The 24,219-nt window shown below is 44.3% G+C and overlaps 1 protein-coding gene and 1 long non-coding RNA gene across 12 annotated transcripts; one reads left to right on the forward strand and one right to left on the reverse strand.

Moving 5' to 3' along the window:
• Nucleotides 1-276: 276 nt before the first annotated feature.
• LOC115545419 (uncharacterized) lies at nucleotides 277-24,141 on the forward strand. 11 transcript variants are annotated; one of them, XM_030358575.1, is made up of 19 exons: nucleotides 278-499; nucleotides 7,690-7,762; nucleotides 8,241-8,294; nucleotides 15,047-15,370; nucleotides 15,645-15,908; nucleotides 16,305-16,377; nucleotides 17,112-17,193; nucleotides 17,276-17,445; nucleotides 18,185-18,266; nucleotides 18,349-18,518; nucleotides 19,256-19,337; nucleotides 19,420-19,589; nucleotides 20,327-20,408; nucleotides 20,491-20,708; nucleotides 21,446-21,527; nucleotides 21,610-21,827; nucleotides 22,574-22,655; nucleotides 22,738-22,990; nucleotides 23,434-24,141. In XM_030358575.1, exons 3-18 carry the CDS (start codon nucleotides 8,252-8,254, stop codon nucleotides 22,957-22,959), a joined length of 2,364 nt encoding a protein of 787 aa, XP_030214435.1. In that variant the 5' UTR covers nucleotides 278-499; nucleotides 7,690-7,762; nucleotides 8,241-8,251; the 3' UTR covers nucleotides 22,960-22,990; nucleotides 23,434-24,141. The 11 variants fall into 11 exon arrangements, with proteins under 11 accessions (XP_030214444.1, XP_030214443.1, XP_030214442.1 ...); XM_030358574.1 differs by lacking the exon at nucleotides 23,434-24,141 and having other exon boundaries at nucleotides 22,738-23,400; XM_030358584.1 differs by lacking the exons at nucleotides 22,738-22,990; nucleotides 23,434-24,141 and having other exon boundaries at nucleotides 277-499; nucleotides 21,610-21,849.
• Nucleotides 11,056-12,464, reverse strand: LOC115545432 (uncharacterized). Its single transcript, XR_003977087.1, has 3 exons — nucleotides 11,485-12,464; nucleotides 11,309-11,353; nucleotides 11,056-11,217 (listed from the first exon to the last, which is right to left on the reverse strand). It is a non-coding gene; the product is annotated as an uncharacterized LOC115545432 (long non-coding RNA).
• Nucleotides 24,142-24,219: the final 78 nt, after the last annotated feature.

Below are 24,219 nucleotides of genomic sequence, written 5' to 3' on the forward strand. Positions count from 1 at the left end.
TTTTGCTGAAGTATTTTCTGAATTTCTCCTGCATCTCTTTGGCCTTCTGTTTAATCTTGTCCATCTTGGTTTCCTGTGTCTTGAGCTTACCCTCCATCTCTTTTACCAGGCTTGCAATCTTTTCTGTGTGGGTAGCCTTTGCATCATCCAGCCCTTTCCTCAACCATTGTTCCTCTTCGTGCCTGGCACTAACTTCCTCAATGTGCAATTTCTCCTCCTCAGAGAGATCTTTCTTGGTCTGTTGCAACTGTTGCTCCATTTCTTTAAGGTGTTCCACAGAGATAGGGTTTGTTGTAACAACAGAGCAGCCAGTCTTCACTTGGTTGTTATCTCCACCACGAAGTGGTCCATTAATGACCCAGCCGGCTCTTGTTCGGACTGCGTATGGTCCTTCGCCTTGGCTGTTGATCAGTTCCCAGGGTTCCATCACTTTTGTTGCATCAGTGCCGATGAGCAAATCCACATCTGCATCCATATCGTGAATCTTTACATTCCTCAGGTAAGACAACTTTTCAACATCCTCTTGACGTGGAATGTTCAACCTTGACACCGGCATAGTCTTTTGAGTTAAGGTATAAGGCAACTCAATACGATCATTGGAATCCATGCCAGACACTTCCAAACCAGCCAATATGGTGGTGCCCACAATCTTTTGTCGACCCATTGTCCTTCGTAGGATGTTAGCTGGCTTGCCTTTCAGGCCCAATTTCTCTGCCAAACTGATTGTACAGTATGTACCGGAACTCCCCGGGTCCAGAAATGCATACGTCTGCGCAATTGTGTTACTCATTTTGGCTTTAACTTTGACTGCAACGATGGAAAAGATGGCATTGTCCTTAGCACCGGCCCTTATATGTCAACATGTCTGAGGCTGTCCAGGTGAAGCGCTTAGAGGAGAACTCACAGATGCTTGTACTTCTTTAAAGGATGTACCTCTATCCTTTATCCCAATGTGCAGTACTGAGGGATGCTTCTTCTGACACACATCGCAATCCAAGCAACTCCTGCAGTCTTTACTTATGTGGCCAGCCTTTAGGCAACCGAAACAAATTCCTTTTTCCTCTATGAAACAAATCTAATCTTCTCCTGATGCATCTTCATCTTAAAGAGTGAGCATTTCTCAATCGAGTGACTTCTTTGTTGGCAAAATAAACAGCATTTGATGTTACTTTGATCAGAAAGGACTTGATGTAATTGTCGTGATAGCTTCTATCTCCTTCATTCACTGCAGTGATGCTGGTGGCAAATGTGCTTCTGTGTCTCCTTTGATTTGCATAATCTGTGTTGGGGCTTTATTGTGGCTGGCAGATTGTGATTCTTGAATGTTGCCAAAAAGCGGGTGAGAAACAATCTTAACTTGTTTCTCTGAAAAGGTCACAAGGTCAGTGAACACAACTCGTCCTCTTTGCTCCTGCAGATCACATGCAAACGTCCTCCATCTTTCCCGTAGCTTATAGGGCAGTTTCAAAATAATATTTCTGAGGTTGATTGGCATATACAACTCCTTCATGTACACATTTGCTGTGCTAAATTGGCACGACCTCGAAGAAAGCGATTGCCGTGCTCTGTTTAAATGGGTGGCCCGTTGTGAACTTTTTCCATATATGCTGAAGCAATTTTATGTTAATTACCAAAATGCAGGGAAGGGATTTAGCCGTTTGATAGCCCTGAGCAGGGGGTAGATGATGACAACTCTTGACCAGGTTTCTGGGCTGACCCCTGGGGTACTGTTCCAAAAAGTGAGGGCGGTCACTCCAACTATTTGTTATTTCTTTTAAAGCTCTGATGAAGGATTGAAACTCCTGCGGGTCCCGATCAAACACTAGCCTGGCACCGCCCACCTACCTACTTCGGCTCAATTTTCATTTCACTTCAGAACTAGGTCCGGGCCTTGCTTAATGTAAATGCGTTCCATGTTAACCAGATTTCTGGCGGTCCAATCAGTGAACAGAGGGAGTGGCTGAGAACCACGACGTCTAGGTCGCGCGCCAGTTTCAGTTGTAGTCAGAGGAAGACAATGGAGTAGGATACGAGAGAAGCTATTCGGTCTGTTGTGGGATCGCTGCCGAAAATCCATCAATTAAAGCCGGAGCAAGAACAGGCTTTGCAGAGTTTTGTTGGTGGCAATGATGTTGTGGCATTTCTCCCCACCGGGTTCGGGAAAAGTTAGATTTTCCAGCTGGCTCCGTTAGTGGTGAAGGAGCCGGTCCCGTCGCATGACATACGTCACGACCAAACGCTATGTGATTGGTTATGGCAGATCCAGAGTGGCACTGGGCAGATCCAATCATTTTAAAACTTCTACAGACACCCGCCTCCAATTGAGTGAACGTTTGTCAATTGAGCAGTTCCAGACCTTCTGTACAAATGAAATGAAGTACGATGGTCTGGTAGGACCAGGCTAATAAAACACATGAATATTCCTTATTGGCAGAGCAGACGATACATTTCGCTGAACCAGCAACGTTTTGATGTCATTCTGACGCTGCATGATGTTCACAATATCGTTTTGGGTGTTATGTTTGCCTCCTAGATTGAGATAGGATTCAGGTCCCCACTGTTGAGCATCATGAACCATTTGCGTGCCTTGCGCTTGAATATCTGTTGCAGGTCTGAAGTCAATTTGTGTCACAGATATTTGTTTAGGCCTGACAACCGGCCCTTGAGACTGTGTTTCACCCAGGATTTTTCATTTAATTGCATTTGTTGGGACAAAAAAATCTTCATGTAGAATCAGTTGGCCCGTTATTTGAGCTCGGTTCAGGTAACAGGCGGGCGATCAGACAGTCAGGGGGCTGGCGACAGACGGGTAGTCAGGCAGGCAGGGGTCCGGTAACGAGCAGGCAGTCAGGGGCTTGGCGACGGACGGGTAGTCAGGCAGGCAGGGGTCCGGTAACGAGCAGGCAGTCAGGGGCTTGGCGACGGACGGGTAGTCAGGCAGGCAGGGGTCCGGTAACGAGCAGGCAGTCAGGGGCTAGGCGACAGACGGGTAGTTGGGCAGGCAGGGGTTCAATGGCAGGGGAAGTACTAGAGAGGAAGAGAGAAGGTTATCAAGGGTTCAGGCTAGAGACAGAGTTTTCAGGATTGCTGGTAGGACCGATACTGACTGTGTAGACGTAACGAAGAAATGGCGCCGGCTGGTAGGAGATCTCCGACTGAAGTAGGGAATGGTGATTGGATGACTGCAGACTGGTGTGTGAGGAGAAGGACCACTGGCGTCAAGTGGCCACTAGATGGAGGTAGTGGACTGCGTAGCAGGACGCGGCGTGACAATAAATAATAAAATCTAATAAGTTTAATGACCAGGTTGCTCTCTCTACAAATCTCTACAATTACAAATAATTATACAATTATGTATTGGTCTGCATCCAGTATAAACACATTTTAAATAACAAATTAGGCAAAACCTGGCACAACTTCAGAAAACCTTAAGAAAACATTGTAACTAACACACAATCCCTGGGGTTCTCTTCGAATTTGGGATACAACAGTCCTGTGTGCATTTCAGAAACTTATTTAGAACAGTCAGTCTCATTGTGCCTTCCTTTCTTGTCAGCATGGAGCTCCTTATTCAGGAGCAATTCCAGCTACCAAATCACCACAGGAAAACCCCCCCCCCCACACACACACACACACACACACACACACACACACACACACACACACACACACACACACACACACACACACACACACACACACACACACACACACACACACACGGGGAGAAAGAGAATAAAAATAGATGCTTACCAAACAAGTCACCATCATCACTAATATCTCATTGCCTGTCATCAATAAGCTTATCATTAAATCACACAATATTTTTTACTAGTTCAACATACCTTTTTTTATTGGCGTGGGATTTGTGGTGCTGTTTTCGGTTGGTCACGATTCCTCTGATGTCCGGCTCCATCTCCGTCGTTGCAATACGAAGGACATCATGTAGATTGCCATCTGTAAGCCTGGATCTCAGCTTGGATTGGTTGATGGCCATGGTGGAGAAGGTCTTCTCACAAATATATGTTTTCCCGAATAAAGAGACCATTCTGATGGCATGCTGGCGCAGTGCAGGGTATGTCGCTGGGGAAAGTGCTTGGTAGAACTCAATGAGATTCCTGTCACGATATGCTGCTCTGGCCTCAGAGCTCTCCTGTGGGTCGATGAGCTCAAACTGCATTTCTGCAGGCTCTTCCGCAGGGACACACGATAAAGGATTTTGGAAGAGGTTGATTGACTTCTCGTGGTTTCTGAAGTCGGAGAAGCGTTGCTCGAATTCCTCTCTTAATTTTTTTTATGAGGTTTTGGTTGTGGTCTGAACTCAGGTGACGCAGAACGTGGCGCCCATCTGTGTCTGTTTCATCTACGAGCGCCTTGCAGGCGGGAAAATGGGTTAGAACTCCCTGTTTGAGCTATCCCTGCAGCAGTTCAAATGTTCTCTGGAAGGTTTGACATTGTCAAATAGTGTGGAAATAAGCTTCCCATGGCCCTGCAGCTTCAAATTGAGATCGCTGAGACAAGTGTTCACATCAACAAGGAGCGCTAGGTCACAGAGCCATTTAGTGTCACTTAGCTGTGTGTAATCCTGTCCTTTTGACTCCATGGTGCCTCACCGGAGCTGCTCTCTGAGAAAGTGGCCAACAGCGGAAGGGGAGTAATCAAAATCCGCCACTGAGGCACCAGTGAGATGAATCTTCCGCAGTGTGGGCAAAGAGTCAACTGTCCGGTCGGGATTTTGAGTTTCTGGAGGTTTATTTTCCGGTGATACAACCAAACAAAACAAATGTTCAACAGTGGGAACTTGCCGCCTCATCTCCTTTGTCTCTCTGGTAGCCTACAGCTGGTAAAAAAAAACATGACCCTTCCCAGTGCCTGTCTTACCTATGCCCGCCTACCTCTAGGTTAGACACCCGGTGCGCCACGGCTGCACAATAATTTCAATTAAATTAAAGGCCCACTATGCAACTTCGGGCATGTCTTCGCTGTTTTCTTGGTTTTGGCACGCACATATCTCTACACAGCGCCCCCTAAAGCTTCGTAGTAGATATTTCACAACACTGTCGTAACAACTCGTTGACGTCCCTTCCCCATGCTCTTCTACGCGAGCCATGTGCATTTGTTTTCAAAGAAGCCGGCGAATGCGCGGAGCCATGTCCGAAATAGATGTTCATAAAGTGTAGGCAAGGTTATACATTTTTAAAATGGTGTATTTGCATTGCAATAAACATAAATCCATCATTTTTTATAGTTGACGGGGAGAATTTATACCCTAGGTTATAATTATTTTATCTTAGGTTGAACAGAACAATCAGTGTAAGAGGTTTGGCCAACATAATAATCGAAATAAACAAGAACCTGGATTCGGGGATTCAGTCTGTATCTGGGGGACGAGACAGACGAACAGCAAAACACCCATGGTAACAAAGGTGTTTATATGGTTGCAACCAAGCAAGCTAGAAACAAACAGGGCTCACAACAAAACGGTCGAGAAAACAATTTTTACAGGGCTCAAAAAAATGGTTGAGCAAACACATGTGTACAGAGACTATCAGAATCAAGAATATTACGCAGGCAAAGTTCACCCAAGGGTACTTTCTATTTCAAAAGCAACACGGCCGAGTCGGCGTCTGATTTGCAGTCTTCTATTTCTTTCAGTTCACACTATTCCTGAAAAGCTTGCCCAACGTTTACTCGTGTCTGGCCTCTCTGTCGGTCTGTCTCCCTTTTCTCTTCTTCTGTTCCTCCGACATTGGGTTTCTCTGTCTCTTTTTAGTCGGCTGATCTATGATGAATATAACAATCCATTAGTTACTTGTGTTTATATCGAGCCGGTTCCGTGTTTGTGGGTCTGTGCCGTAAAGCAATTCGTTACTGTAGTGACCATAGTAGTGACCCTTGCACAGAAGCATACGGCCGACATCTTTCTTTTTTCTGGGTGGAAATAGTAACATAGTTACGCCATTAAATGCGTTTATGGAAACATTTTTAGCGAGAAATGTGCATTTTACTTTCAGAATGTTCGCTCGGTGAATGTGAAGGATGTTTGGTTTGATAGTTATGACGAAGAGTGAACGCTCCGTTCACTTGCATGGACAGAGTCTTTGGCTGCTAAGCAACCTCAACGTCTTGGCGGACTATTTCTCTGCTGATCAACACTACGAATGCTGGAAACACACCAGACACACCATTTAACCCGATTATCGTTATTTATGAGTCCTTAGCCCAAGTGAAGGAGTTCAAGTACCTCGGGGTCTTGTTCGCGAGTGAGGGTACTATGGAGCGTGAGATTGGCCGGAGAATCAGAGCAGCGGGGGCGGTATTGCGTTCGCTTTACCGCACCGTTGTTACGAAAAGAGAGCTGAGCCGCAAGGCAAAGCTCTCGATCTACCGGTCGATCTTCGTTCCTATCCTCACCTATGGTCATGAGGGTTGGGTGATGACCGAAAGGACGAGATCGCGGGTAAAAGCGGCCGAGATGAGTTTTCTCAGAAGGGTGGCTGGTGTCTCGGTATAGGGTGAGAAGCTCAGTAATCCGTGAATAACTCGGATTAGAGCCGCTGCTCCTTTACTTAGAAAGGAGTCAGCTGAGGTGGTTCGGGCATCTGGCAAGGATGCCTACTGGGCGCCTCCCTTTGGAGGTGTTTCAGGCACGTCCATTGGGGAGGAGACCTCGGGGAAGACCCAGGACTAGGTGGAGAGATTATATCTCAACACTGGCCTGGGAACGCCTCGGGATCCCCCCGTCAGAGCTGGTCAATGTGGCCCGGGAAAGGGAAGTCTGGAGCCCCCTGCTTGAGCTGCTCCCCCTGCGACCCGACCCCGGATAAACGGATGAGATGAGATCGTTATTTATATCCGAGATTATTTAATCTAACCCGATCTAAACTCTATCATGCACCCAAACACGGCGGCGTTTGGGTTTCCTACCTCGGACAACAATTGCCTCGCAACTGGCTGTTTATATCTAGCCGGTGCCATGTTTGGGTGTGTGTCTGTGCCGTAAAGCATTTTCGAAACTACAATCTGACTACATTTTCGAGGATACTTCCGCTGCGTCACATCCGGATTGTGTCGGTCCGAACAGATCAAGTTGCATATGCGCTTTTTCACTGGAGAGGCGACATGGGTAAATGACACACCCACCAATCAACCCAGAAATGGATGCAGAACCATCAGCATAACTCTCAACCTGCATACTTAATGTAATTTTGGCTAAAAAAGTTGCATAGTGGGCCTTTAAATGTATAAAACATACAAGAAAATAAACATAAAATAACACTGTCATATTATATGAAGCAAAAAAAGTAAATAAATGTTTTATAATTACATCTTACAACTGAATAGCTCCAACAGTAACCGTATATACAGAGACCAGTAGCCTATCAATAGTAGGCCTATTAGGCTAATATTGAACCATTAGCTGCATTAACACTTTTAACATTATCAACAATATTAACAGGCCAGTGTTAACAGAGAAATGCAACAACACTGTTGACAGTGTTAACAGTATTAAGAGTATTTACTAATTATCAGTAATACAGTGCAATGTTAATATTGGTTGATTATGGTTTTGTTGAACCTTTCATCTCTAACTCTATCTTCTTCCTGTATGTTGGCTCAGCTCTACTAATGTAAAAGTCTGTGCACATCTACATTTTAATAAGTTCCTCTTTCACTCCTCTCACCCAGGCATGGAAAGAAAGATGAAGTAAAGTTTTTACTCTTCAGGAGCTTCATATCAAGTCCTTCACCACTCTATCACGTAAGTGAACTCTAGTTGCTAGAACAAAGGAACATAATTTCTATTTACATGCATTGATATAGCCTATATATTATTTCAAGTTTTATTCAAGCAATAACGGTTTTATTTTGACCTTGGGCAGACAAACACCATGTTTTATTTTTTGTTTTCCTGTTCATATCTGTGTCTAAACTTCTCAAGATTCGAACATGTCCAATTAAATGTAATCTTTTAAGGTATTACATCACATGATCAGGGTTATTATCATTGTTCTTCTTTGAATATTGGTATTATATCTCTTGAATATTAGTTGAATTGTCATGGAAGCAGTTGTTTATTTTAAATATAAATGTCTATAGCAGTTTACAATATCTTACTATCATTTGTTTAGTACTGAATACCTTAAGTGTAGCACGATATTAAGGGTAGGTACAGAAGTTAATTTCCTCTGTAGTTTTAATGATGAGATTAAGAGATTTTTGTATTTCTCCTGATGAAGTTCTGGAGAGCATGACTGGATCCTGGAGAATATTTCTGCTCTGTCTCCTGCAAGGTAAACATCTCAATCCTCTTTATTGATACCTGTAGTGGGTACTATTTTAAGACCTGTAGTAGGCTACTGTTCTCTGTAGTGCTCTTTCTAATATCCGGTTAATACCTATAGTAATCTGTTAATACCATTACTCTCAGAAGTTTTGCTTGCCTGCAATGAGCTTTTCAATCACCAGAAATAGTCAATACACACAAAGGGGGAGGAATGACCTCTCACACATGATATCTTAATGAATTATTTAAAATAACCCTGCCTCGTTAAATCAATGAGCTTGATGTTTTGCTTTCACAAATAGGTTATAGGCTGTGTCACTACCAAATATGTCCGTGCGCACCTCTCTAGCCACCAGACAGTGATTAAAAGAAAAATTGTTACGTTGATTATACAAAAGTAACTTATTATTACAAGTCTAAACTTGGAAAAATATAAAGACATAGGGGGCGGTCGATGGAAACCACCATAGCAACCATGACAGTCACGTGACGTGGACAAGTGCCCCTGACTGCAGCTCGCAGATCGAGGAGGGGCTTAAATTTTCCCTAAAGGTGCGGCCACACCAGACGCGTATCTCGCGTACTTCGCGTATGAAATCGCCATTTTTTCCATAGGGAACCATTGGTTTACGCGCGTATTACGCGTATTACGCGTGTTACGCGTATTAAGCAACATTTTACGCGCGTATAGCGCGTATGTGGCGCGTATGTGGCGCGTATATTTACGCGCAATACGCGCTATACGCGCTATACGCGCGTATATCGCGTATATCGCGTACATTTCAAGAGTTCAAAAAATTGAAATTTTTACGCGAAGAACGCGAGATACGCGTCTGACGAGACACGCATTGCCCAATCAGCGTTGAGCTTGACCCGACGTCACTGGCAGAGAGTAGTGAGTTTGGACAGAAGCATACGGCCGACATCTTTCTTTATTCTGTGTGGAAATAGTAACATAGTTACGCCATTAAATGCTTTTATGGAAACATTTCTAGCGAGAAATGTGCATTTTACTTTCATAATGTTCACTCGGTGAATGTGAAGGATGTTTGGTTTGATAGTTATGACGAAGAGGGAACGCTCCGTTCACTTGCATGGACAGAGTCTCTGGTTACTAAGCAACCTCAACGTCTTGGCGGACTATTTCACTGCTGGGAAACACACCAGACACACCATGTGAAGTTATTTAACCCGATTATTGTTATTTATATCCGAGATTATTTAATCTAACCCGATCTAAACTCTATCACCCAAACACGGCGGCATTGGGGTTTCCTACCTCGGACTCCAGCGCAGCCACGGCCAACAACTTTCTTTATTCTGGGTGGAAATAGTAACATAGTTACGCCATTAAATGCGTTTATGGAAACATTTTTAGCGAGAAATGTGCATTTTACTTTCGTAATGTTCGCTCGGTGAATGTGAAGGATGTTTGGTTTGATAGTTATGACGAAGAGGGAATGCTCCGTTCACTTGCATGGACATGGACTCATCTAGGCGAGTGACGTATGCGCGTATGGCGCGTATTGCGCGTATGTGACCATTTTTGACACAAAATGGTCAAGCAACATTTTACGCGCGTATCTCGTGTAAAAATTACGCGAGATACGCGTCTGGTGTGGCCGCACCATAACGCTACGGCTACACCAGACGCGGAAATTCACTCGTGCGGAAATAGAACGTTCACCAAGCGGAAATTTTAAATTAACCGGCTACACTGGACGCGTTAAAAATGGCTCCTTTATCTTTTTTGATCTCTGTATTACTATGGTCCAGTTCAATAGCTGCTTATAGTAGGCTATAGAAGTATAGTATAGAAGTTACTCACCAGTTATGCCAACTGCCTCCGAAACAGCTCTCCATCCGGCATCTCTTTGACGTTTATCCTTATATTTCAGGTCACTGTGGTCGTAAAGCTGTAGGCCTACTCGTTTTTCAACTTCATGAATTAATAAATAATCATCCATTCTTGAACTATCAACTATCTAGGCCTACTTGCTATCTATATACTTACAGTGTCTACGTAGGCCTATACTATCTATCTTATACACTGTCGTCTTCAAACAGAAAAGTAATGTTTTAATCGTTAAAAACGTTAAATCTCCATAGTAACAGCTCTCGAGGGTTTTGGGAAATAATCCGATTTATTGATTCCCTCATTATTCACAGCAAAATATATAATGGTTTTCATTACATTTCATTGATTTATTACCATACTCTATGTTAAAAGGCCCACGCAAACCTCGCGGAAAATAATAAAAATAGAAACCAGTCTATGTCTTAATTTTCCACGCGGAAATGTCGGCGCGGTACGTTCAGTTTCAGCGTCTGGTGTAGCCACTCTCATTGCTTTCAACGGTTTCGAATTCTGCTGCGTTCATACCGCGTCCGCAAAGCAAAATTTCCGCGTCTGGTGTAGCCGCGGCCTAAATGTGGGCTGGTCTAAACGTTTAACCCATGGCTTCACCTCCGCGGGCGCCATCTGGTGGCGGAGATCCGGCAGCACATTCTCAAACTTCAATACAGCGCAGCACAATGACTTAATATGGAAAAAGGTTCATGCATTTTATAGACTTAAACATTCCTACTTTTAACTTGTAAAATGTCTTTTTTTACCATGATTTTTAAATATATATATATACGAATCATAGCATTAAATATATATAATATATACATTATATATATATCTCACCTGTAGCCCTCCTTGCACTCGTCGCCGTTTTCTGTCCTGCAGTCGGTCTTCTTCAGACCTTAGTGATTCAATGACAACATACATTCACTTTGAAAACATTCATGTTGGTCTGTTGACAGTGAGTAAAACTGTTTTTTTGTGATTTGATTCAAACGTGCGATATTCAGGGCTCTTACGACATGGGGAAGTTCTGCAGGAGAGCGAGACACCCCCATCTCCTAATTTGCAGCATGTTTTCCTTTGAATAAGGAAATGCAGGAAGATGATAATATGTTGTAAAAAAATAACACCTTGTAAACTAAGCATAATGTGTCACGATTTACACAGACCTCTCTGAAATCACAATTGGCCCCCATTACAATGTACAGAGTGTACTGTCAGTCAAGAGGTATTGGTTATAATGTCAGGCGAATTCCCAAGGATACATTTTTTTCAATACAAATTAATGTGGTTTTAACATTTTTACAGACAACAGCAATGATATAACATACTGATTAGGACTTACCATCAAAACAAACACGGCCACAGTTGTTGGAGCACTCTTGCTTTGTTAGGCCCTGAGGTGTGAACAATGTATTTTAATAAAGGTATGGCGAGAAAACAGTAAAAAGTTAGCAAATGCTATTATGTAATGTCTCACCTGGACATCATTCACACTAAGCTCTTCCAGGGGCCAGAAGAGAGGCTGTGGGCAACGTGTCTGTACAAATAACAAGCAAAGTAAATGAAAGTAACTCTACTTCAATCAACTTTTGATTGAAAAGCATGCATAAACGCTTGGAACAAAGCTTGGACTCAATAAGGAAGAGGTTGGAACTTCAAATAAAAAAGTTTTCATAACGGGCTTAAACAGAACTGCCCGTCTCAAAAAAGATAAATAGTTCTGTTTCCATCTGTTTATGGAATCAAAATAGTTGGAATATGGAATGGAATATTTTAGATCAAATAAAAAAAGAAACAAAACAAACAAAAGGTGGTGGTTTAAAACAGAACTACCACTGTCCAGAAAGGATTATGTGAGGTGACCTAAAAACCTGAACAGACTGGTTCTACTCTCATCTCTCCAACCGCTGCCCCAGAGGGAATCTAGGAAGAAAATCTCCCTAGCCTGTGGCCTCAGTATCAGTTAAATATTCAAATTCAAATATAACCAGTTGCAGTGAGTTGTGTAATGTTCCTGGATGCCCAACAGAGCTGACCTGCATTTAATTATAGAAAAACATTCAATTCAGCAATGAGCAACTTGTTGTGTAAAGAAAAAATAGGAAGAAAATATAAAGGTATACACAGTGTGAGTGTCCAATGTCCAGGTAGGGACACTGGGAGAATAATCCACTGTAGACTGGCTGCATTATCCTGTAAAAAGACAACAATAGCTGAATATTAAATGCTCAAACTTCACTCAATAAAGCAAAACTTTTAATCAAAGTCATCAAAGTTGTGGATACCCTCCTCCCACTCCCGGTATCTGTAAATCATGCCACAGTTCAGGCATGATTTCCTGTATGTTGATATTCCTAAAAACACAGTTCAACCAAAGATCATGATTATTGCTTTTATGTCATTTGAGATTAGTAGATACATTTTTTTCTGTTTCTCATGTACATATAAATTATGTCACCCATTAACTGACAAGAACACAATAGAAAGACCTGTGGTGGTATCAACCTTCAACTACACCTGTGCTTGTCAGGATCTTGCCTTTCGCTGTTATCAGATGTTCACAGAGTGTGTATTCACATTCTACGCACTTTGTTTCTCTGGGGATAAGGTGCTTAGGAAAGCTGTCGTCTCTTCTTCCCTCTCTCGACTGCTCTATGAGAGCCTGGGGTATATTTGCCGGGAGCTTTTTGAGGTTGAGGAGGTATTTAGACATCCTTGCGATTTCTCTGTCATCTGGTGGATAACTGTCCTCTTTAGAGTCGCTGTCGTATTGGACTTTGCTGATCTCGGTAAGATTACGTTTCTCTTCCTCTGTGCTCTTCACCTTCCTAAAAAGCTCCCTCTTTGTTACAAACAGATTCCATTTAGCAACAGCTTTATGGATACAGGATTGTCTCGCTTTAGAGTAGGGACAATGCCAGGTGTTTTGCTTTGCATCATATGCCACAATAACTCTTCTGTACCTGCTGTAGTATGTTACCTTTTTTTCATAAACGGATGTATGAAATTGAGATGGTGGACCACCTACAGTCAGGTGCACTGACAGAGGCACACCCTCAGCATCAGCATTTTTTTGGCAACGCAAGAGGCCGGCCTTACGCTCCTCACCAAACCACTTGTTTTCCACCATTCTTTCCAAGGCCTCACCGGGTAGTGTCACGGTTTGACTGTCAGTGCGTGGGCAATACAATAATGATTGGATGTGGTGGCTCTCGAAAGGCAACATCCCGCTCCTTTGAGCAAAGTCAGCATTCAAACGACACTGGTCGACCTCACATATGATCTACTGTGCTGGCCCCCACATATTCTTGATTACATGTATGGATGTTGCAGGACCACAAAAAGATTTGTCACCTGCAAACACACCATGTGTACCATCGATACACTGAATCTGTCCTCCGTTATCGTCTCAAGGAGGTTGGTGTGTTTTCTCCTGCAGTGTGTTTTGAAGTTTCTTTTGTTTAAAATCAACTTGCAATGAGGTCAACAGAATTTATTTTGCTCACTTGATGCTTTAGTGGCCGTGGAACATTCTGCAGGAGCCAATGGGTGCTGAGCGGGGGCCACAGGGAGTGGGGGCCACATATATATATATATTAGGGATGTAACAGTACACTAAAATCACGGTACGGTACGGTTAATAGTCAAGGGGAAGATTTAAAAAAAAATGCTTGTTTCTCAACCCGTAGAAATGCAGCAATGAAAACACCAATAAACTTGGTTATGGCATATGCATTTCTGAATCCCAGACAGGGGTTGTTGAAATAGGGTTGGGAGCTGGGTTTGCACAGCTCGTTTTTTTATCACAGCAACGGTGATAGTAACACCTGGATGGTGCTGTCACACGACTTCAAGTTTTATATTCTGCATCGCAAAACAAGCCTTTACATTCGCCATATTAACGCTATGTATGCCACATTAACGAACCGCGGTAAACCTCTGTAACTGCACCGAAGTGTCTGTACCGTGACGGTTCGGTACAAATACGTGTACAGTTACACCCCTAATATATATAAGTACACAAACATATTTATAGATATTTATTTATTTCGTTATCTATATATATATTTATTTTTTTATTTATTATGTACGGAGACCCCAGACCTCCTCAAAGGAACGAAAATTGTGTATTAAATTCAAGATGGCTGCATGGGCGAGAATAGGGATATAGTGCCATACCGTCAATATTAATTTCATTCATGTATATATATATATATATATATATATATATATATATATATACAGATATATATATATCACGGATCCCTGTGATACCAGGTTCACTCGTTTGTTGAAACAGGGATCTGTGTGTGTGTGTCACGGAATATGAGTGTCATCAACTTGCATTGGAGAAAATTCCGTTGGCATATCACGGACAATTTAAGTGATTCCGTGAGGCCACCACGGATTTTGAGTTAAGCACCCATGGTCGACTCATTTGTTGAAACGGGGATCTGTGTGTGTGCCACGGAATATGATTGTCATCAACTTGCATTGAGGCGAATTCCGTTGGCATATCACGGACAGTTAAAGTGATTCCGTGAGACCACCACGGATTTTGAGCTCCCGTGGTCGACTCGGTCGTTGAGACGGGGATCTGTGCGTGCCACGGAATATGAGTGTCACCAACTTGCATTGGAGCAAAATCCGTGGCCATATCATACAAATTGGCGTGTTTCCCAGAGGATTCCACAGATTTTTTCTGTTAAATGTCCGTGGTCAATTCACGGATTCCTGTGAGACCAGGTTGCTTGGTATCTAATATTACCAACTAATAATAATTAATTGATTCTGATTACTGATCTTGTTTTGTTAGGGGTTAGGGTTTAATGTTTTGTTCAAATATTTTGTCAAAGTTTGTGCATTGATTGAGTCTTTGGATCTGTCAACCTCTTGTTTTAAAGGTGCTGGGTGCAACGCTGCAAAATACCCAGGGGTATTTGCTGCACCTCGTTTGATGACCCCCAAGGAGAAGGTGGTGGAGGGGACACCTGTGGAGCTGAGGTGCTCTGCTCCATCCTACTCTCAAACCCACCCCCCCACTGTGACGTGGACCTCCGCCCTGGGGCTCAGCACCCAGCTCCAGCAGGACGATACCGTGACCTCCACTCTGACCTTCAACGCCTCCCACCTCTACCATGGAAACAATGTCTCCTGCACTGCGGCCTACTACATACCATCTGGGAACAAAACTGTGACGTCTACAAGATACCAACTCAGTATCTTATGTCAGTCAATATTCAACCTTTTCAATGAAAAGTACATCTTATTATTTGCTTACTTTTTTATATTGATTTTCTTGGAAAATATACCTAAAAGTCTCCTTGATCTAAGAAGAAAAATCTGTGGGTTGATGAAAAACGACTTTTGATGCGTGCGCTTTTTTTCATATTGATTTAATTTATGTTATTGCATTCAGAACAGTTTGGTTAAATTCACAACATCTAACCAACATGACACCGGAGCTGAGGGCTAGGCTCTGATTGGTGGGTTCTCTCTCAGATGCCCCCAGGAACACCTCTGCTGTCGGCAGCCCGTGTCTTCCAGCCAGCGAGGGAGGCTGCCTGAACCTGACCTGCTCCAGTCATGCTAACCCTGCTGTCAGCGAGTTCACCTGGTACCGAATACACGGAGAACACATCTTTAAGATCGGGAGTGGATCTTCTCTGTCCATCCAGCTGTTGAGCACCAATAACTGGTTCTTCTGTGTAGTCAGGAATGACATTGGCATTGAAACATCTAATATCTACAAGATCGACATTCAAGGTAAGTTGATTCAAAACAGGAAACCACCCTGAGCTTGGTGTTGTACCTAAAGGTTTCCTCGATCTAAGACAGAAGACAAGGTAGTGTGTTGATCAATAATTCAAAGTCAGGTTGACTAAAAACAAGCAAGCAAATTAAAAGGTTATTTTCTTCATCACGACAGTCAACCCTGAATACGTTTTTTACATGCAAATTTCAGTTTTGTTCTGCTTTTTGGTTAAAAAAAAACATTAACTTGTGAAGTCAACAGTGGCTGGATTTTTAAATGGCTCACGACGACTCATCAGCCTCATGGCTTTTTGAAACACATTCATTGGTTCAGTCACAGCCATTCAAGAAACCAAGAACAAAAACCTCCTGACAACACATTCTAAATCCTGATCTTTAATATTCCAGACGTGGTGCTGTGCATTTTCAAATCTGCTGTGATGTTCGTGGGATTAGTGTCCGTGGTTGTGTGCTTTATAAGGTAAGTCCACTTGAAATCGTACATATTCACTGTGTTGAAAATTCACAACTTTCTCTGTTGCATTCAGATAGATGTCATTTGGCAGCAGGTGGAGGGGGTGCATCTTGTTCTAGGATGCTTACAAGCAGACTGAGGTCATGGGGAACTGAACCCCAGGGGCGCAATTGAGCGTTGACAGTGTAATGAGTGTAATGACGGTTGCCAACTACTCTGTAAGTCCCAGTTACGTACACTTATTATGCACTCATGTCCAATAAATCTGAAAACATTAATGGCGAGATAAATGCATCTTATTGGCAAAAAATATATGAACAACATTTTTATTCAAATGAGGGCTATTTAAAGAAAACTATGAAGAGATTCAGCAGGATAACCAGTGCTGCCAGGTGCTCATCACTTTGTGTAGCTTCAGTGCTGGAGCTTCTGCTCTAAAAAGGTTTATCACACATCATTTGTGTGTGGGACATGTTATATTATTAACGATATCCAGTGGATTATTATCTATGTAGCAGCGAATCAGAAATAGACAGAGATTCAAATTACTGCATTTAGCTCAGTCCACCCCTGGTGCTCATTATTTTTCCGGTTGTAATCCGGTCAACGGGAGTGGGACAGCGCTCCCTCTATGGTAGCTCTGCCAGAACCTTTCAACTGGTTTCCAAACCCTCTGACCAATATACCATCCTACTCCCTCTGATATACAGTTTGCTCTACTGTTTGTTATTTGATTTCAGAACTCGGAAAGTGAGTGAGGAGACGCGGTCCTTTAACGCTGCCACTGTGAAGCGAGCCCCCCCAGACGAGGAGGAGTCCCAGGTAACGTGGATACAAGCTCCACACTGACCTCTGGGATATTTGTGGAGCTCTGTTGTGTTTGAAGACCCATTCTGTGTCTCAGGTCGTCTTCGGAGGTGAGGAGGACATCTACGTTAACAGCGGGATGCAGATGAACCTGGTTGGGCCGAGAGAGGAGCCGGTTGGACCGAGAGAGGAGGCTGTTCTGAGAGCCGGTTCCCCAGTCTCAACGCACCGTGATGCAGCCTCCTCCCAGCTGACTGAAGATACTCAGTAAACCGTTCATGATGACCAAGTATTTCCTCAGAATAGATATTTTAAAAGTTAGAATATCGCGTTATAGTCTCACTGTAGATCACAAGACTGGTTGCTGCTCCATGTTCTGCTCTCTGTTTTCCCTTCCTTAATTTAGTCTCTTTCTTAATGGTTAGTTACCGTTTAATATATAAAGGTCATATCCTACTGTGTTTATTCTTCTGCCAATATCAGGCTCCAATCCCAGCTGACTCCAAATAAGGGAACAGCCTACTTGTGATTATATGGCCCTGGTAAACCCAGTGAACAACTAGTGTCCCTGATAACACAAGCATCACTGGTGACCCCTGGTAACCAGTAGTGTCTGTGGTAACAGCTCACGGCCCTGCTAAACACTAGTGACTAGAGTCTGTGGTAACCACTTCTGCCCAAGTTAACTCCTTGTAACCACTTGTGTCCCTGGTAACCCCTGGTAACAACGTTTGACCCTGGTAGGACTTAGTACCAACTTGTGAACCTGGTATGCACTAGTTCCCTGGTCGCCCCTGGTAATCACCTGTGTCCATGGTGACCACAAGCATCGCTGCTAAGGTGGTAACCATCAGTGTCAGTATTGGCCCGCCCTATACGCTCAATATGCTCTCTCTATGATAGCTCTGCCAGAACCTTTCAACTGGTTTCCAAACCCCCTGACCAATAGACCATCCCACCCCCTCTGATATACAGTTTGCTCTACTGTGTATTCTTTTGATTTCAGAACTTGGAAGATGGGTGAGGAAACGCGGTCCTTTTATACTGCCAATGTGAAGCAAGCCCCCCCAGACGAGGAGGAGTCCCAGGTAACGTGGATACAAGCTCCACACTGACCTTTGGGATATTTGTTGAGCGCTGTTGTGTTTGAAAACCCATTCTGTGTCTCAGGTCGTCTTCGGAGGTGAGGAGGACATCTACGTTAACAGCGGGATGCAGATGAACCCGGTTGGGCCAAGAGAGGAGCCGGTTGGACCGAGAGAGGAGGCTGTTCTGAGAGCCGGTTCCCCAGTCTCAACGCACCGTGATGCAGCCTCCTCCCAGCTGACTGAAGATACTCAGTAAACCGTTCATGATGACCAAGTATTTCCTCAGAATAGATATTTTAAAAGTTAGAATATCGCGTTATAGTCTCACTGTAGATCACAAGACTGGTTGCTGCTCCATGTTCTGCTCTCTGTTTTCCCTTCCTTAATTTTATCTTTCTTAATGGTTAGTTACCGTTTGATATATGAAGGTCATATCCTACTGTGTTTATTCTTCTGCCAATATCAGGCTCCAATCCCAGCTGACTCCAAATAAGGAAACAGCCTACTTGTGATTATATGGCCCTGGTAAACCCAGAGAACAACTAGTGTCCCTGATAACACAAGCATCACTGGTGACCCCTGGTAACCAGTCGTGTCTCTGGTAACAGCTCACGGCCCTGCTAAACCCTAGTGACTAGAGTCTGTGGTAACCACTTCTGCCCAAGTTAACTCCTTGTAACCACTTATGTCCCTGGTAACCCCTGGTAACAACGTTTGACCCTGGTAGGACTTAGTACCAACTTGTGAACCTGGTATGCACTAGTTCCCTGGTCGCCCCTGGTAATCACCTGTGTCCATGGTGACCACAAGCATCGCTGCTAAGGTGGTAACCATCAGTGTCAGTATTGGCCCGCCCTATACGCTCAATATGCTCTCTCTATGATAGCTCTGCCAGAACCTTTCAACTGGTTTCCAAACCCCCTGACCAATAGACCATCCCACCCCCTCTGATATACAGTTTGCTCTACTGTGTATTCTTTTGATTTCAGAACTTGGAAGATGGGTGAGGAAACGCGGTCCTTTTATACTGCCAATGTGAAGCGAGCCCCCCCAGACGAGGAGGAGTCCCAGGTAACGTGGATACAAGCTCCACACTGACCTCTGGGATATTTGTTGAGCGCTGTTGTGTTTGAAAACCCATTCTGTGTCTCAGGTCGTCTTTGGAAGTGAGGAGGACGTCTACGTTAACAGTGGGATGCAGATGAACCCGGTTGGGCCAAGAGAGGAGCCGGTTGGACCGAGAGAGGAGGCTGTTCTGAGAGCCGGTTCCCCAGTCTCAACGCACCGTGATGCAGCCTCCTCCCAGCTGACTGAAGATACTCAGTAAACCGTTCATGATGACCAAGTATTTCCTCAGAATAGATATTTTAAAAGTTAGAATATCGCGTTATAGTCTCACTGTAGATCACAAGACTGGTTGCTGCTCCATGTTCTGCTCTCTGTTTTCCCTTCCTTAATTTTATCTTTCTTAATGGTTAGTTACCGTTTGATATATGAAGGTCATATCCTACTGTGTTTATTCTTCTGCCAATATCAGGCTCCAATCCCAGCTGACTCCAAATATGGGAACAGCCTACTTGTGATTATATGGCTCTGGTAAATCCAGAGAACAACTAGTGTCCCTGATAACACAAGCATCACTGGTGACCCCTGGTAACCAGTAGTGTCTGTGGTAACAGCTCACGGCCCTGCTAAACACTAGTGACTAGAGTCTGTGGTAACCACTTCTGCCCAAGTTAACTCCTTGTAACCACTTGTGTCCCTGGTAACCCCTGGTAACAACGTTTGACCCTGGTAGGACTTAGTACCAACTTGTGAACCTGGTATGCACTAGTTCCCTGGTCGCCCCTGGTAATCACCTGTGTCCATGGTGACCATAAGCATCGCTGCTAAGGTGGTAACCATCAGTGTCAGTATTGGCCCGCCCTATACGCTCAATATGCTCTCTCTATGATAGCTCTGCCAGAACCTTTCAACTGGTTTCCAAACCCCCTGACCAATAGACCATCCCACCCCCTCTGATATACAGTTTGCTCTACTGTGTATTCTTTTGATTTCAGAACTTGGAAGATGGGTGAGGAAACGCGGTCCTTTTATACTGCCAATGTGAAGCGAGCCCCCCCAGACGAGGAGGAGTCCCAGGTAACGTGGATACAAGCTCCACACTGACCTTTGGGATATTTGTTGAGCGCTGTTGTTTTTGAAAACCCATTCTGTGTCTCAGGTCGTCTTTGGAGGTGAGGAGGACGTCTACGTTAACAGTGGGATGCAGATGAACCCGGTTGGGCCAAGAGAGGAGCCGGTTGGACCGAGAGAGGAGGCTGTTCTGAGAGACGGTTCCCCAGTCTCAACGCACCGTGATGCAGCCTCCTCCCACCGGATAGACCCTGCAGGCTCCCACCCAGGACGACCGGTCTCTAGGGAGCTCACTGAAGATACTCAGTAAACAGCTTATGATGACCAAGTATTTCCTCAGAATAGATATTTTAAAAGTTAGAATATCGCGTTATAGTCTCACTGTAGATCATAAGACTGGTTGCTGCTCCATATTCTGCTCTCTGTTGTCCCTTCCTTAATTTTATCTTTCTTAATGATTAGTTACCGTTTGATATATGAAGGTCATATCCTACTGTGTTTATTCTTCTGCCAATATCAGGCTCCAAACCCAGCTGACTCCAAATAAGGGAACAGCCTACTTGTGATTATATGGCCCTGGTAAACCCAGAGAACAACTAGTGTCCCTGATAACACAAGCATCCCTGGTGACCCCTGGTAACCAGTAGTGTCTGTGGTAACAGCTCACGGCCCTGCTAAACACTAGTGACTAGAGTCTGTGGTAACCCCTTCTGCCCAAATTAAATCCTTGTAACCACTTGTGTCCCTGGTAACCCCTGGTAACAACGTTTGACCCTGGTAGGACTTTGTACCAACTTGTGAACCTGGTATGCACTAGTTCCCTGGTCGCCCCTGGTAATCACCTCTGTCCATGGTGACCACTAGCATCGCTGCTAAGGTGGTAACCATCAGTGTCAGTATTGGCCCGCCCTATACGCTCAATATGCACTCTCTATGATAGCTCTGCCAGAACCTTTCAACTGGTTTCCAAACCCCCTGACCAATAGACCATCCTACCCCCTCTGATATACAGTTTTCTCTACTGTGTATTCTTTTGATTTCAGAACCCGGAATGTGGCTGAGGAAGCACGGTCCTTTAACGCTGCCACTGTGAAGCAAGCCCCCCCAGACGAGGAGGAGTCCCAGGTAACGTGGATACAAGCTCCACACTGACCTCTGGGATATTTGTGGAGCTCTGTTGTGTTTGAAGACCCATTCTGTGTCTCAGGTCCTCTTCGGAGGTGAGGAGGACATCTACGTTAACAGCGGGATGCAGATGAACCCGGTTGGGCCGAGAGAGGAGCCGGTTAGACCGAGAGAGGAGGCTGTCCTGAGAGCCGGTTCCCCAGTCTCAACGCACCGTGATGCAGCCTCCTCCGGCCGGATAGGCCCTGCAGGCTCCCACCCAGGACGACCGGTCACTAGGGAGCTCACTGAAGATACTCAGTAAACCGTTCATGATGACCAAGTATTTCCTCAGAATAGATATTTTAAAAGTTAGAATATCGCGTTATAGTCTCACTGTAGATCACAAGACTGGTTGCTGCTCCATGTTCTGCTCTCTGTTTTCCCTTCCTTAATTTTGTCTCTTTCTTAGTGGTTAGTTACCGTTTGATATATGAAGGTCATATCCTACTGTGTTTATTCTTCTGCCAATAACAGGCTCCAATCCCAGCTGACTCCAAATAAGGGACCAGCCTACTTGTGATTATAGGGCCCTGGTAAACCCAGAGAACAACTAGTGTCCCTGATAACACAAGCATCCCTGGTGACCCCTGGTAACCAGTAACCAGTAGTGTCTCTGGTAACAGCTCACGGCCCTGCTAAACACTAGTGACTAGAGTCTGTGGTAACCACTTCTGCCCAAGTTAACTCCTTGTAACCACTTGTGTCCCTGGTAACCCCTGGTAACAACGTTTGACTCTGGTAGGACTTAGTACCAACTTGTGAACCTGGTATGCACTAGTTCCCTGGTCGCCCCTGGTAACCACCTGTGTCCATGATGACCACTAGCATCGCTGCTAAGGTGGTAACCATCAGTGTCAGTATTAGCCCGCCCTATACGCTCAATATGCACTCTCTATGATAGCTCTGCCAGAACCTTTCAACTGTTTTCCAAACCCCCTGACCAATAGACCATCCCACCCCCTCTGATATACAGTTTGCTCTACTGTGTATTCTTTTGATTTCAGAACCCGGAAAGTGGCTGAGGAAGCACGGTCCTTTAACGCTGCCACTGTGAAGCAAGCCCCCCCAGACGAGGAGGAGTCCCAGGTAACGTGGATACAAGCTCCACACTGACCTCGGGGATATTTGTGGAGCTCTGTTGTTTTTGAAGACCCATTCTGTGTCTCAGGTCGTCTTCGGAGGTGAGGAGGACATCTACATTAACAGCGGGATGCAGATGAACCCGGTTGGGCCGAGAGAGGAGCCTGTTGGACCGAGAGAGGAGGCTGTTCTGAGAGCCGGTTCCCCAGTCTCAACGCACCGTGATGCAGCCTCCTCCCGCCTGATAGGCCCTGCAGGCTCCCACCCAGGACGACCGGTCTCTAGGGAGCTCACTGAAGATACTCAGTAAACATTTTATGATGACCAAGTACTTCCTCGAGGTAGATATTTTAAAAAGTTAGTATAAAGCTTTTTTTTAATAAGTTCATAACCATCTGTGTCAGTGGCAGCCTGCCCTATATGAATATGCATGTTGTGTGGACCAGTCAAGCCAGTTCACAAAAGTTAATTAATTCTCTAATTCAAGATCCATTCGGAGGGGTTATGTTGCCCTCTGGTGGTGATTTGCATTCACAGCCCAGGTAGAGAAGGCTTGTAGTTGTCCAGAGTGAATTTTAACGCAATATACATTTTCATACATTGTGTGCAACATGACAGCAAATCTATTGAAATTATAAATGTATTAAATGTAATTCTAGCTTTTTTGCCAAATAAACATTTGGCAAGTTTCTACAAGGTTTTATAGCATTGTCTAATGTTAATTAAATGTGTAGCCATCTCTTTTAAACAATTGCAGTCTTCATTTTTTTTTTTAACGTCACAGTTCTCAGCTCAAGGCAAGGAGCGGACCCAAAGAAAGACTTGCCTAGGGCCCCCTACTGCCTAGAGCCAACACTGACCAGTGTACCTGATACCCCACTAGTGTCCCTGGTAACATCTAGCGTCCTAGGCAACAACTAGCATACCTTGGGGCCCATGGTAACAGCAGTCTTCCTAGTCAGTATTAAACAAGAGCAGTGTTTAAAGTATTGATCGAGTACATTATTAACAGTATTAAGAGCAGCATCAATAGTATGAACACTGAACACTTTACAGTAACAGAACAGTATTATCAGTATTCAAGGGTTTCACAACATTCATAGTACTGCAAAAGCAATGGATTTCATCAGTCTCAAGCACTATTGTGTAACCTAATTCGGCGATAGATTTTCAAGATTGCCAACGCAAATGTGTTATATGTAACACACCTACTGAACTACATCCTACATTGACCATGATAAGTCATCAGAGATTAAGGCCACTGTGGCAGTGTGTGTGTGTGATGGCTGGTTTAAGCAGCCTCAGCTGGCGGAGTCTGATTGGACTCTGGTGCTGGCTGAGGCTGCACACCTGTTGCACATTGAGTAATCAGTGTGCACAGGTTAAACCAGCCGTCTGCACTCGCACTCGGGGCGATCAACTGGATGGCAGCAGAGCACCCTTGCTATGTTCATTATGACAGTTGTGCAATAAACCATATTTTTAAAACGAACTCCGTGAATCCTTTTTCTAGAGGAGCCCAAAACAAGTCGCCTAGGTGGGGTGGGGCAGCCTCCTAGGTGACATGGAC

Source organism: Gadus morhua, chromosome 6 (genome assembly GCF_902167405.1).
Source record: "Gadus morhua chromosome 6, gadMor3.0, whole genome shotgun sequence".
In the NCBI taxonomy this organism is placed as follows: Eukaryota; Metazoa; Chordata; class Actinopteri; order Gadiformes; family Gadidae; genus Gadus; species Gadus morhua.